General features: G+C 33.3%; 1 protein-coding gene across 4 annotated transcripts in view; it reads right to left on the minus strand.

Moving 5' to 3' along the window:
• Positions 1 to 308: 308 nt before the first annotated feature.
• The window catches only part of LRP1B (LDL receptor related protein 1B), a 1,824,397-nt gene continuing 1,809,906 nt past the window's right edge, over positions 309 to 14,799 (minus strand). For all 4 annotated transcript variants that reach the window (XM_070241833.1, XM_023622537.2, XM_023622536.2 and 1 more), the window contains 4 exons: positions 7,492 to 7,582; positions 6,386 to 6,530; positions 3,365 to 3,463; positions 309 to 1,907 (listed from right to left, as the gene is read on the minus strand). In XM_070241833.1, coding sequence (XP_070097934.1) covers positions 1,767 to 1,907; positions 3,365 to 3,463; positions 6,386 to 6,530; positions 7,492 to 7,582 — 476 coding nt within the window. In that variant the 3' untranslated portion in view covers positions 309 to 1,766. The remainder of the gene's footprint in view (positions 1,908 to 3,364; positions 3,464 to 6,385; positions 6,531 to 7,491; positions 7,583 to 14,799) is intronic.

Below are 14,799 nucleotides of genomic sequence, written 5' to 3' on the forward strand. Positions count from 1 at the left end.
AAAACTACCCAACACAAGCACTTAAATATGTAGAATTTCATTTAAATAAGTCAGTCAACAATTTTTTATAAAGTATTTAACACTTCATTGTAGAAACATAGGCAAAATGACTATTATAACCAAAATGAAAAATACTGTTCAATTTAAAAAATGTACTTAAACAAGAACCTGAAAAATTTTATGATATGCATAACATTGTTCAAGCAAAATTGCACTAGTATTACATAAATCAATAGTTTATAAAGGCCTCAATATGGCAAAGTTTAGAAATAGGTAGTATGCATGCACATAGTACAACAAAAAGTCTCTTTATAAAACAGCAGTTTTTTTTAATGCTTGTACAAAGGGATAAAGAGCAACCACAAACATATTTCATCTGTTAGGTTAATACATTATGACAGCTAAAAGTCAGTCATGTCTATCAGAGGAACAAAAAGCCCTCCATACCTTTTGAATAAATCTTTTGTGCCTTTAAAGATATTTGTATAAAAATGCTATCCTTTTTTATACAACTTAAGTAAATAGTACTTGTTTCAATCAAAATTTGAAAACAAATAAAGAAGTGAATGGGGTCCATGTGTTTTGCATAACCAAAAGAAACCGGAGTACCAGAGTAACTGGTCAGCATTGATCCTCTCCACCTTTGATTAGGGGCAGTTAATTGTCCTTCTATAACTTGGAAAGTCCTTTAAGAATATATTTTGGATAGGGCAAATAATGGATTAGTCATATTGTATGTTGAAAATATTCATCAATTACTCTATACCATCATGGCTCTTTTGCCTCTTCCTTTTGACCTAGCAAAGAGAATGCATTCACACAGTTGAAATTCTGCCATCAATTTGTGTGCTTATATATCATTCTTTAGTGTTCTGTGTGGTAAGGGGTTGGGTTAATCTTTCACAAAATGCACATGACTGGGAAGAAATTCCTAAGACATGAGTACCCAATGCTCTGTTGTGCTCTAGGCTGGCTATTTACCTCAGGACTGAGGGAGAACAAAATGTCTTATCCCATAGCACGTGTGGTCTTTCCACTTTTAGTTATACTTTTTTGCTATGTTCTACCACCTAAATGTAACTATTGTTTACAGGGTGTATATGTTTAGTATATCACATAGAGTCCACTAAATTTTGGAAAATGTAGTCTTATGTGTTCATGCAAATTAATAATTGAATATATTTTTTAAAGTTTTTCCTCAAAATTCTCATCTATCACTTGGCAATCTAAGGCTAATTTTAAAGCAGGTGATGCTGAACTTGTGAGGGCTATATATTGTCAGCAGTCTGAATCAATTTTTAATGGGCACAAAGAAGAGAGTTGACCATTCAATCATTCTTCCATCAATTTCAACAGAAAAATAAAATGACATTGTATTACAGCTTTCAGACCATATCATGAAAAAGTGCAGAGATTCTCTTTGTTGACTAAGTAGAACCAAAAAAGTTCATATAAAATAGATTGCTCATATTCACACTACAAAGGAATATGTTGTTTTAAATTTTAACAAATTCAAAGGTGTGTCATATCAGCAGCATTGTTGTAAATTGTACTGTAGTGCAGTTCTTTTTCATAAAAATACCATACAAATGGTCAATCAATAGTCATCAGCAAAAAATAAATCCAGAAACCCAGAAAACAATTAACCAGGAAAAAGATAAAGAAAGAGGTAATGCTGATGCCAAAACAAGTATAACACTGTTGGAACATACAAAAGTAATCCTTATATTTTATACATTTATACAGCATATAAAAGGTATCACTGATTATGCCACTGTCTCTCTTATCCCAATGTCTATTTTCTTTGGAAGCAGTTCTTTCCTTTCATCAACACTTCCTAAGGAGTTTCGACAGTTTTGCCCATCCATATATAATTTTGCATATACCGGATTGGAGTAATTTGTTGGCTAAAGGAGAAAAAAAATAAATACAATTTTGTTATCAGTTTTGACAACATTAATTAGTTATTTTCTAGAATGTCTATCTTTTCATATTAACATTTATATGCAATGCATTCAATTTACTAAATAGTAATTATTTAAATATAATTTAAATTCTGTTTACAGGCTTTAATTGACTTTAACATGATATTAAATAAAAACATAATTGTATGTTTTTCAGGTAACTTGTGGACCTAAGGGGAAATTTGACATACCATGAAAAGCCTGAAGATGTGAAAATGTTATTCACTAAGACTTTATTTAAAAGCATAAAACATTAAACTAAATTGTCTTTCCAGTCCACACGTTTTCCCCCCTTATTGCTACTGCAGTGGCAGGAAAGATGTATTTACAGAAAGTCACCTAATTGGTGCTCATGATTTTCAATATGATGTTAAAAACAAGCAAACCAACAAAAATGAAAGTAAAATATGTTAATAGAGTAGACTTTAAAATAAGGTCAATATTTTTGCTTCAAACAACCTATATGTACTTATCACTGAAAATAGTTTTGGACTCTTTTAAGAAATAGTGAAGTACACAATCATCTTAAGTTTCGTAGATACTTAGAGTATTTTAAGGTGGAATTGAAACATGCAGAAGCAAACTCTTTCAGTTGAAAAACATACACAATGTTCATTATTTTACTAATTGCAACTAAATCCAAAAAATTAGTACCTAATTTTTGTTTAGTTTTGTTTTGTCTTTCCAAAAGCGCAACATTAAATCTTCATTACAACAAAGAAACATCATAATCTTTGAGCCATGCAAATGAGACAAAAATGATAAAAAATGAGAATGAAAAACAGTTGATGTGAGAGAGGAACAAGGGAGAAAATATTCATTCCTAGGAATCTTGATACCCTATTTCTATCCCTCTTCTAACATGACCATTTAACTTTAGACAGAGGACCTTTCTCTAGAAACGAGTTACTTAATGAAAAAAAAAATTAAGAATGGTTTCATTAGACCATTTCTAATTTCTCAATATGATGCCACACTTTGTAGTATATTTTTATTCAACTGGACATCAAATTCATATATACTAAACGAAGTACCTTAATAGGAAATGAATAAAACCAAATACAAATTTGTTTAAAATTATTCAGTTTAAATATGTGGCTAGAAATTTCTTTTCTAAGAAGAGCAAATACTCACGTTTACTGTTAAAGTGCTATAACATTTTCAAATTCAGCAGAAGAGATATTTCTACTTAGCTTGCCTAAAGCGATAACACATTTTATATGTAATCTTGCATAGGCAGGAGACAAAACAAAAGCCCCCAATTTTAATGCTGTTCTGAAATCTCTTGTTAATTAAAAACTCAATTACAGACAAGCCCTTGTCTAAGTCTAGTAATTATCTCTAATTGTGAGGGGTTCTGTGATGGAATGGATATGGAATAATGAATTTTCTTCTCTCACCCCAGCAGTTAGTGGTCCTTTCAAATCAGAGTTTAGGTAGATGGGCGGCGCTGTGTGTGGAAGCTTGAAAGCACTGGACCCGCCCCCTATATACCTGGCCTGTATGTAAACAGAGAATTTTAGTTTCTGATCTAATATCACGGAACTATTTTCATTGACATAAACTCATGTTAAGTCATAAAAATAACACGAAAATTACTCTTTAGCCCTGGGGCATGAACAATATGTTCATGATCGCTTCCATAACTTAAGACAGAACTATTACTATTGGATCTGTGCCTCATAGGTAGACATTTCTACTATGTCCAGTTTACTGATAGACATGCCATGCATTTGGAAACCTCCATTCATCTCCATTAACTTAATTTTATCCTCTTCAAAGAGATTATATCTTTGCTAGCAGCTGTGAAAATTGCACCAGCCTCCCCGACTTAAGGTTTCTCATTTTGAAAAGTTCTGACAGTAGCCCATCCTGGACACTCAGATATCCAACTGCTTCTAATTAAAGATTCATCACCACTCTATATTTTTAGGAAAAAGATAAAATTTTAAATTTGACATATCATAAAGTAAACCTCTGTATTCTTGGAAATCTGACTTTCTAGTCTAAAATAGATTAATTAGTAATTAAATTGGCTCACTAAGTCTCCATGCAAGACCATTGATTTTAGACTTTCTTGGGTCGAAGAGCAGAGTTAGCCAATCTGGTATACTCATATTCATGATAGAGTATTTATTAGTGATCCAAAAGGAAAAAGAAATAGATGAAAATTTCAAGAATATGAAAATATTAATGAATATACATATTTTAAAAATCTTAACTATCAACTCTTAACAATGAATGATCGCAAATATTGGGACAAAGGCAAGGGTCTCAGGAAAATATTTTAAATATAAAATCAGGTCCATATTGCCTTTTTATTTTTCCCCACAAAGGTCTCATTTAGAAGACATTCAAAAACAATCAAAGTGAGGATTGAGGTAAATTCGGGTACAAAATCAGTAAATATTAATTCCCCTTTTTTTAGCTCTTCAAACTCTTCTGTGATGGCTTCATGGACAAATCTTTTTTTATTAAATTTATTAACTATTTCACTTCTTTTGATTATGATTATGATTCAATGAGGTACCATTGAAGTAAAAGTTTTATCCATTTTGAAAACAAGAAAAACCTTCTACCAAAATCTTCTTTGTGCGTAACCCAATTTATATTTGATTGTATCATGAATATATGAAACCACTGTAACACAGCGAACACTCTATTTAAAAAAAAATTTCATCCTTAAGATTGCTTTGGTGTGGCCCTCTGCTTTTCAAAATTGTTCATAGCTGTTAGGACTAGCTGTTTTTTCTACAGTTACTTCTTAGGTAACAATTCACATTTACATTTCAAACATCAGGAGCCATATAGAATCAGCCATCTAAGTCACATTTAACATAATTTTGGTCAATCAGCCAGCAAATTGGTAAATAAACATTTACTGAGTGTTATATGCTAAGTACATTAAAAAAAATATTTGAGGGGCACTGGAGCATGGTTTTATCTGCCTAGAGTAAATGTGGAAAAATTTTTAAATGGAGTATTAAAAAGCTATTCTCTTTACATGTCTAAAATTGGCTTAATTCTATCCCAAGAAATAAAAATGATGGGGGAAATAAGAACTCTTTCTCATGAAAAGTCTGCTTTGGCACATCCTCTCTATATTTTAGTATGTCCTCAATAGTTCATACTATACTTAATGGATACAGTATTTTTATTTCTAAGAAAAATTCCAAGAATACGAGAATTCCATTGCATATTTAAGATGTCTTTCTCCTTCATAGCTAAATTACCAAATAACAATGTGTGTAGTATATATAGACTTTTAATTTCAAGTAGAAAATACTGAAACTTAGGTTACCAGGATTTATTTCATGAAGAATTTCAAATGTAGGAGTTGCTGAATTAATAATTAATAGTAACTATAAAATTATTTCTAATTAGGAAAAAGTCACTACAATATCCTCTCTTACTGTAAAATTTTATTCATGCAACAATGATTGATCTCCTTTCATAGAAATAAATACTTGACCATCAATTTCAGGCTTAGAAAGTCTGGCCGTGGATTCTAAACTAGATTAAATGTATGTGACCCTGTTCAACTTCTTTGGGAATAGCTGTGAGTGAAAAACTGTACAAAGATTGGTCCCTGTGATTGTTCACAATATAAAGGTGCATTTTGAACAAAGTACGTTTTATATGTCAGAAAATAAATAAATAAGTATCCAACAAATGAGTAAATAATCCAAGAAAAATCAGACCATAATAACAAATCGATGCTCTTAATTTATAATAAAATATGCTATAATTATCATGCAAAATGTTCAGATAATACAATGAAGTGAATCTTTGCAAGTCTAATTTACCTGGATAATAGTATCATTTATCTAGTTCTCTTAAAAGATGCAAACCTGAGCAGACAGTAATAAGAACTAACAGTAACTTTAAAGATAGACTGTGGATTTTAGGCTATACGTATCAATATCATGTCTCAAATCAATAGCAAGGAGAGTATAGCAGATAAAAAAATACTTTTCAAAAGTGATATTACAAACAAACCCAGGGACACAGCTTAGTTGACTCTTCAATGAAACACTATTGGAAGTAAAGTAGTTATTTTGACAGAAAAGTACTTTACTCATCTTATTATTATTAAATAAATCAGTGTTTTTACGCTAGGCCGTATATTTGGATGTGCTAGTATCGCCACACATTTGAATAATATACTTTCTTAAGTAAGCTGTGCATGTTTATAAACTAAGTGAATAAATATGTATTTTCCAAAGCATGTTATATTAACTTCCTGCTTCAGGTGAATGCAGACTATTTTTTCTTTAGAAGAGACTATAACATTCAATGCATCCTAAAATTCTTTACTATAACTTCAAATTAAAGAAATGCTGATGAAATTTAGAACCATATTGTAGAGATAGAACTCAAGAATGTTAATGCTCACTGTCCATCACCTTGAAACATATTACCTTTGTTGGATCTACCATAAAACCAGGATCTAAAAGACCTCCATCGTTGTGATCATGATCCACCTCGTACATGTTATAAGATGGATTGCCAATCTCTACATTTATTCCTCCGTTGATAATAGGTTGTCTTCTAATAGTTTTTGTCCTAGAATATGTGAACATTAATTTAAGTGAGTTATCTAAATATCACAGTCATGATGTATGAAACGATCAGATTTGTAGATCTACTGACTTATTTTAACATAACTGATGGAAAGTTCCTAAATAAAATGCATTCAAAGTAGATGACCTTTATTGAGTCACAGAGGAACAAAAAAGTTCTTAATGTGATAAGTTATTTTCCCATGTTATCTGAATTTAGCAATAAAAAATGCCCTTGGAACATATTCCTCCTAAATAGCTAATATTGCATTAGTTGAAACTGAATATCCACTAACCAATTAGTTTTTTAAATTTTACTTTTCCCCTTTCTTTCTGAAAAACTCCCTAAAAAGTAATCATAAAGAAACTTTGTTTGAAATAGATTGTTTTCAATCCCTAAGTCACACGGCTAAAATTCTCTTTTATATAATTCAAAATCTGACTCATAAACTCTTGATTTTGGATAACAATCTCACAGAATACCCACTCCTTCTAGATCTTTGTAACTACATATTCATATAAATCAAAGTAATGATGCCTCCAATAATATATAAAATGAACAAATGCACAATTTTTGGTGAAATGTACAATTTATGACAACCAATACAATTCAGTATTATTGTATTGACACTACTTATCTTACCCATTAATATAATAAGATGCTCCTCAGAGACTATTGCTGTTTCAAGGAAAAGCTACCACAAATGTAAAATTCTACTGAAATTGTTATTAATATGTCCTCTTAGTTTTGTTAGAATATATAAATAGAGTCACTCCAATAACATAACATGGGGAAAGGTTTTTCTGAATTATAATGACATAAAATGAAATAGAGGGATAAAATGTTTTGAAAAACGTAGGATTTTGCAGTTGGGGTAACTAACTTATGTTTTAAAAAAAATCACGATGTTTCCATAACTATTTGTGTAATTTATTTACTGTTAGTCTAGAACATTCCATCTTACCTTCTTTTTCTTTTACAAAGCACTAAACCAATTACTAAGGTGGTTATCAAAGTCACCAAGAGGACAAGAGGCACAATGATGGCGATGCTTCCTGAAAAAGAAATGAAGGAAGAGATGAACACATAAATAAAATGAAGGAAAGATTGATAGAACTGAAGATTTCATTACACCAAATCATTTGACTATTGATGTTATAAAAATAAAGCTTAAGCCAAATGTTTATATTCCTAGTTCATAACTAAGTTACTGAAAAATTACTCTCCTATTAAATACTTGATCTGCTTGAACTGTTTCTTTAGATACCTTTCATTTATATGTTGTAGTTAAATACCTTGAGGTTAGAAATACTGACTTCTTTGTCAGAGTCTGATTCTCACCACACACGTTTACTTGCAAAGAGGAAATTACATTCTGGTAACTCCTTATAAATCAACTCTGACTAAACACATTTACACAACTTCACTGGCCACATTCCCACCTTTCGTTTTGTTCCTTTAGCTGTAAATATTCTCTGGCCATGAGTACATGTGGCAAGTTAGACAGCAGCCTAGCAAAACAGAAAGGACACCAGTGCTGGATTTGGATGGACACAGGCCTAAACATCAGTCTCACAACTCACTTGAAGTGAGACCTAGGATAAGTTATTTAAAATTTGAGGCTCAAGCTCTTCACCAATAAAGCAGAGACGAGAACATCTACCACATAGGGCTGTTGTTAGCTTGATTCAATAAAATAAGGGGGGCAAAGAGGATTTTCTTTCTCAAGTTCTAGTTCCAGAACAGTTTCAGCAAAACATATCTGGGGGTTTGGCTTATGTTGAAAATGTCCATTTTTCCCTTATCTCATGTATTATTTAGATTGACCTTAGGTTGCATCACCTATCTTCAAAATGGAATAAAAGGGGCCGGCCTGGTGGCACAGGAGTTAAGTGCGCACGTTCCACTTTGGCGGCCCAGGGTTCGCCTGTTTGGATCCTGCGTGTGGACGTGGCACCGCTTGGCAAGCCATGCTGTGGCAGGCATCCCACATTTAAAATAGAGGAAGATGGACATGGATGTTAGCTCAGGGCCAGTCTTCCTCAGCAAAAACAGGAGCATTGGCAGCAGTTAGCTCAGGGTTAATCTTCTCAAAAAAAAAAAAAAGGAATAAAAGATCTATGGAATAGCTCTTCAGGAGGGGTCAGAGAAACAGGGGCTTAGTTTTTATGCATCTGAGAGTAAGAGAGAAGCAAAATTGAGGAGACCTCTGCCCTCCTTTTCTAGGTTGGCAATCAGAGCAATCAATTTTTCTTTTCCAAAGACGAAGGAAACAATATCTCTTTGCTGATAATGTAATCCACAGGAGGATACAGCTAGGGTTATATGTCAATTATGCTGGAAGAAAATTGAATGTAAGGGTTGCCTAATGACAGGAGAGTATTAAGTAGCTCTATCAAGTCCCTAATGTTAACTTTTTCAACTGACAAATATCCAGTGCTCATGAGACAAAGCCTTTGTCTGTTTGGAATAAGCATCTGGTTGATTCAGTCAAGTCAACTTAATCGATGCCTGAACTAAGACACAAAGCAACCCAAAAACTAACTGAAATTTAATGTGAGGATCTTGAACGGTTCAGGAATAAAACGTTAAGAATTATTAAACACATGAATTTCCCTCTGCACTACATGTACATGTAAAAATACTGTGATAGAAATTAATGGTAACGTTAAGCACAATAAGTGCTGCTTAGGGACTTTAAAACAGAAATACAGATCAGTTTTCATAGGTTTAGCCAGAAGATATCTGTGTGAGAAAGTCCATACTGGAGATCACTTACCAAAATACCAAAAAGTCTTTATTAAGAAAATGTCATGTAGAAGAGAATCTTCCAACTTGGAACTTCAAAAATAACTTGTCTAAAATAACTAAATAATGAGCTCTTCCATGCAAGAAAAAATAGGGCTTTCTTTCTTTAGTCAGTTTATAAAATAAAAAAACTCACTTTACTTTTTCACGTTGTTACCAGGACTATAAAACTTAGTGAGTTTGGTGTTATGTTACCTTCTTAGTTTTGGGAAAGTGAACTTTATATGAATGTTTAATGTATTAGTAATTAATGGTAGTAGAGAATCCGGCACCTTGGATAGTAATTAACATTTGTTCACAAATTTTAAATACCAGCAAACAGCTTGGTTTCTTCATAAACTACAACTTCAACTGATTGATCACGACTTTATAAATATCCCTTCTTCATTATTTCCCTTTTTTCTACTAAAATTTATGGTAAATTGGTATGCATAAAATAGTTACGAACACTGGTTTTAAGGTATATAAAGTTACTTTTCCCTCAATGCCATTACAAGTTACTTAGAAAATTAGATTTTATTTGTTCTACATAGTTTCTTTTATTCCTATATTGTAGAAATGCTGCTAATTATGCATGCTAGAAAACAAAGGACTTCATTTTTGTTTCTCTTTTTTCCATCACAGATGGCAGTTCCAATCCCCTGCATTACTGCACTCTGTTTAAGAGCCTAGACTTCTGATATGTTTATATAACTAATCAAAATAACTGCGATAATGCTTAGTGTAGCCAATAAATAATGCAAGGTAGCAGTATGGCAAGTTTTTTGTAAAATAGTCTACATTGATGGAAACATGGGCAACCACATATATATTTAGAATCATAATATAGGTATTTATCAAAATAAGTATTTTTTTCCACATGGTATATATAGCAGTAAATATTATATTGTAACATATAACAATCAAGGTCTATTGCCGGTAATTCTTTTTAACACTACATTATTGGTGGATTATCCTAAACTGATTTTAAAAAGTACACCCTGTACTAATTAAGGGTGGAAGGGATATCTCAACAACATTCTCACATAAAAGAGAGTGTCGTTCTTTGCAACATTGTTCTGAAGTGTCAATATACAACACTTTTCCATTAGAAAGAAGAACTGTATTATCAAATTGTCATGTTGAAAAGACCCGTTCCATGAGTGAGGCAGTACATCAGAGCAATTGAGATAATAGACTCTGGAGTCAGGCTACGTCTGGTCAAATCTTGGCTTACTGGGAAGATATCCTTAGGCAAACTATTTATCTTTGCTTTAGTTTACACATCTACAAAATGTCTCATCACTAATATCTACCTCATAGTAATGTAAATAGGATTATGTCTCATACATAGAAAGTACTACATACATGGTTATTAAATAATTAAAAGTATATATTGCCATAGCACTCTGCGTAAGCCTGTTTTGCACTTTTCACAACATATCCTAGAAATCAGTTTATTTGTAACCTGAGGGCATAAACTGTTTATCTTTCTCGATTTTGTAGATGGCACAGTTCCTCAGATATCATAGGGACTATACATTTAATTCTCATTTAGCAAATATATGTTGTGTTGCTATGTCCGACACACTCACATCTACTCTACTGTGCACCGGGGATACAAATGTCCCCCCTCTCATGCTGTTTGATGTATATTATGTGACAAACAAATGGGTTTTTTTAATACGGTGTGATAAGCACTACTCCAGGGAAAGTATGCATTTCCCTGGAAACATAAAGGAGGAGCATCCAACTAGGTCTGGGATATAGGAGGATGACTGGTATGTCTCTGAAACCTCTTCCGTCCCATGAAAGAGAATGTAGGACAAGTGAGAAGAGGAGACATTGAATAAATCTAGGAAGAGAAATGTGAAGGCCTGGAGGAGGAAAGATTAAGGAACAACAAAGAATCTGGCTGAAATGCAGAATGGACAGTAGTGGAAGGAGATGTGGCTGTAGAAGAAAGCAAAGGTGATGTTATGAAGGGCTGTGTAAGCAATGTAAATGAGCCAGGCCTTTGTACTGTTAAAAAAAAGATGATGCTGAAGAAAATTTAGGAAGTAATATCTATTGGATATATTATTTGGCTTGAATTGAGAGAGAGGAAAAGTTAAGAGTGACACTGAAGTGTTGTTGGGTAACCAGGTAGATTTTGCAGCCATCTATGTAGACAGGAAGGCAAAACAAGGTACATGAAAATGGCTGATTGAGTGGGGGAAGGTGATGAGATCATTTTGAGACATCTTGAGCTTGAGATTCTTGTGGAATATAGATATAGATATAGATATGGTAATTGTGCAGTAGGATGTATCTCTCAAACTCTGGAGACAAACCACAATTGAAGACAGAAATTCAGGGGTAATTAACATAGAGTTGATAACTGAGGTCAAGGATTTAGGGATCACCAAGGAGAGTGTAAATAGTGGTAAGTGAAGAGTGGGTTGACTAGAAGGGATAGAAAAAAGGTATCTCACAAAGAAAGCACAGTTACTTCAAGAGGTAAGAGGGATGCTAGAAGAATTCAGTATGAGAGATATCAAAGAAAGAGAACCTTTGGCTACTGATTGAATTTATAGTAGAAAAATATAAATATAAATTATATCATTACAATTGACCTCTTTGATATGTTGCTATATTTTCTGCTCTTAAGTCTACGTTTACATATATGTATAAATGTGAGTGTGTTTATATGCTTTTGGGGATTAAAATGCTTTTTCTTAAGCATTTTGATAAATTGTAATGTTAAAAATCATAAAGAAAATAGGTTCCAAACTTAGTAAAGATCCTTCCAGTGATTTTTAAGAGACTGCCTATCATCTTGGTCCTGTCCACTAATCCTCACTTTGTACCACTCTCCCTCCTGACCCCTTGATGCCGGCACACTGGTCTTCTTTCAAACTCTTGAATACGTCTAACTCTTTCCTGGTCCAGGGTTTTTGTACCTGCTGTTCCTTTTGCTTGAAATACCCTGAGCCTCTCCTCCTTTTCTTCATCCTTTGAGTCTCAGCTTAAGGATCACCGCCTTAGACAAATCACTCCTGACTCTGTTCTCCTCCCCCATTCTCTATTTTTCCCTCTTTTTTGTCTCCTTCATGGAACCAACCAACAAAAACTCACTCATATTATTTTATAAATTTGCATGTTTACTATTTTGTGCTTCCTTGTTTTACTGCTGTTTACCCCTCTAGAACCTCAGCTTCATGAGAAGAGGCACCGTCTGTCTTATTCGCTGACTTATCTCTGGATCTAGTACATTACTTGACCAGCAGTAAATGCTCGATAGTCTATGATTACTTCGTATTCACATAATCAATTTTTTCCTGTTTTAGAACATGATGGTATAAGAGAGATGAGGACAAAGTAGACAAAGAGGAGATACAAATAACCCATTAACAGATATCACATCTCTGTTGTCACTTCGGTAAAATCAGCATCTCTACATTACTGCCCCACAAATGCTAAGTATATTTTTATCCTCCTTAATTTCAGCAGATGTGAATAGCATAATTCAAACATTGAACATCCACTCTCTTTGAACTTTAGGTAAATTTAAAATAGGAATATATAATGAATATTTTATCATCTTTACTTTAAAACTCTTCAAAATAGCCTCAGAACAGGCAGACTAGCTTTTCCAAGTGGAATTTAAGAAAAAGGTCCTAAGATAATAGATCTGCTTAATTCCCCAGGCTGATTTTTAGATACTTTAAACAGCAAGGGCCAGAAAACAGAAGTGTGACTCTTCGGAGACGATTAAGAAAGCTGTGCATCCATTAGAAAGGGAAATCTCCATGCCAGTGGACAGTAGTTAGGCTGATGGAGGCAGCATATCCTTGATTATCCAAGGGCCAATGATTATGGAATGCTTCATTGTAAGTGGAAATGCAGATTTGAAAATGCTTCCTAAAGTGTCCATCTTTTTTATTGGGAAGATGACTTTTGCCTAAATTTGGGGAACATTTGACAACCATTCAAAACCACTGGACTTTACCTGAGAGAATAAAAATAACCCTCCTACCTTAGGAAGGATCAGTTTAACTATGTTTTCCCTCCTTTCAGTGCTATTGAGGCAAGTTTCTCTAAGCATAAATGTCTGATGATAAGTACCTTTTAATAGGGTCATTACCTGGTCAACTTTGCTCAAATCTAAGATAATTTGGCATTTACATAGCCAATAGCCCTTTGAATGTGCATTGATACTTCCATTAAATTTAATGGCTTTAAATCAGTGATGGAAGGAAGAGCATCAGAATCTTTGGATAAAGGGTTATTACTACTTGCAACTCGTCTTTCTTTTGAGTCACTCTTTTAGTGGCATATGACTAGAGGCATTTTTCTTATTAGGGATCTTATGGCCCCTGCAAATGGTTGGAGATGTCATCCTCCAATAAAAACATCTAGCACCCCCTCCTCCAAACCATTTTCCAAATGCCAAACTTTCCCTTGTGGATGGACCTTATACAAAATTCCAAAATTCATTTGACTTTCTACTGTTTCTCTCTTTCTTTGCAGAGTTTTACCAATATTTAAAATTGTTTTCAACTCTCTACAAGGCTATGTATCTCACTTATCTTAAATAATTGAGAAATTGCCATAAAAGAAAGCCTACATCACCTTGTCTTCACAATTCTCAATTTATAAATTCAGTGCATTCTACAGGCTAGTAACTTGAAATGCATTTTCCATTTAAAAAAAGTGCTATTAACGATGGTTGAGTTTTGTAACTAGTTCACAAAATCATATATAAATTAGTATGCCTCCATAATTATTATTAATAATATTAGTATGAGCCCTAGATCCTGGGAAGAGAGAGGAGGATGTATTTTTTTTTTTCTCTCCTTTAGCAGTGTCAAATTAAGCAAGGTATATTTTGCCACTTCAACCTTTTATGACCAATTCCTCAAATCCTAGTGCCCTATTCTTATGATTTTGTGCCCATAACTTTCCTTAAGGCCTCTCCCTTCCTTTCCCCTCCCTAAGGACAACACACAAATTCTAGGGTAAACCCAAAATCTTCCATGAGCAAAAACCACTCACTTCACCTCTCCCAATTCAAATATTCATGTCTAGGTTATTTAGTTTAGACCTATTTGCCATTTTGCAAAGATTCTTATGCTTATTAGCCTAAAGTAATCTCTAAAGGGTGGAACTTTGGACAATGTTTCCTGAAGAATTTCAAGTGATGATATAGAAACTAGTTGGGGCAATAGCAACAAACAAGTGGATGAGCAAACACTGGTAGCCTGTGTCTAAGGTACAAAAATTGTATACTTTTGACTTGGATTGTGTCTTTTCTTTTTCACAAACTCCATGGTATGTTTTTTTGTTTGTCTTCAGGGAAGCTTTCTCATCAGCAGTGAAGGACTAGAGAAAAATTGGTAAAGTAGCATTCATAAATCAAGGATATTATTTTTCCTCTCCACGAATATATTTACCCACTTGATAGATATTACAGATTTTTCAAATGTTCTCCACTCATGGTCAA

Source organism: Equus caballus, chromosome 18, assembly GCF_041296265.1.
Source record: "Equus caballus isolate H_3958 breed thoroughbred chromosome 18, TB-T2T, whole genome shotgun sequence".
Classification (NCBI taxonomy): Eukaryota; Metazoa; Chordata; class Mammalia; order Perissodactyla; family Equidae; genus Equus; species Equus caballus.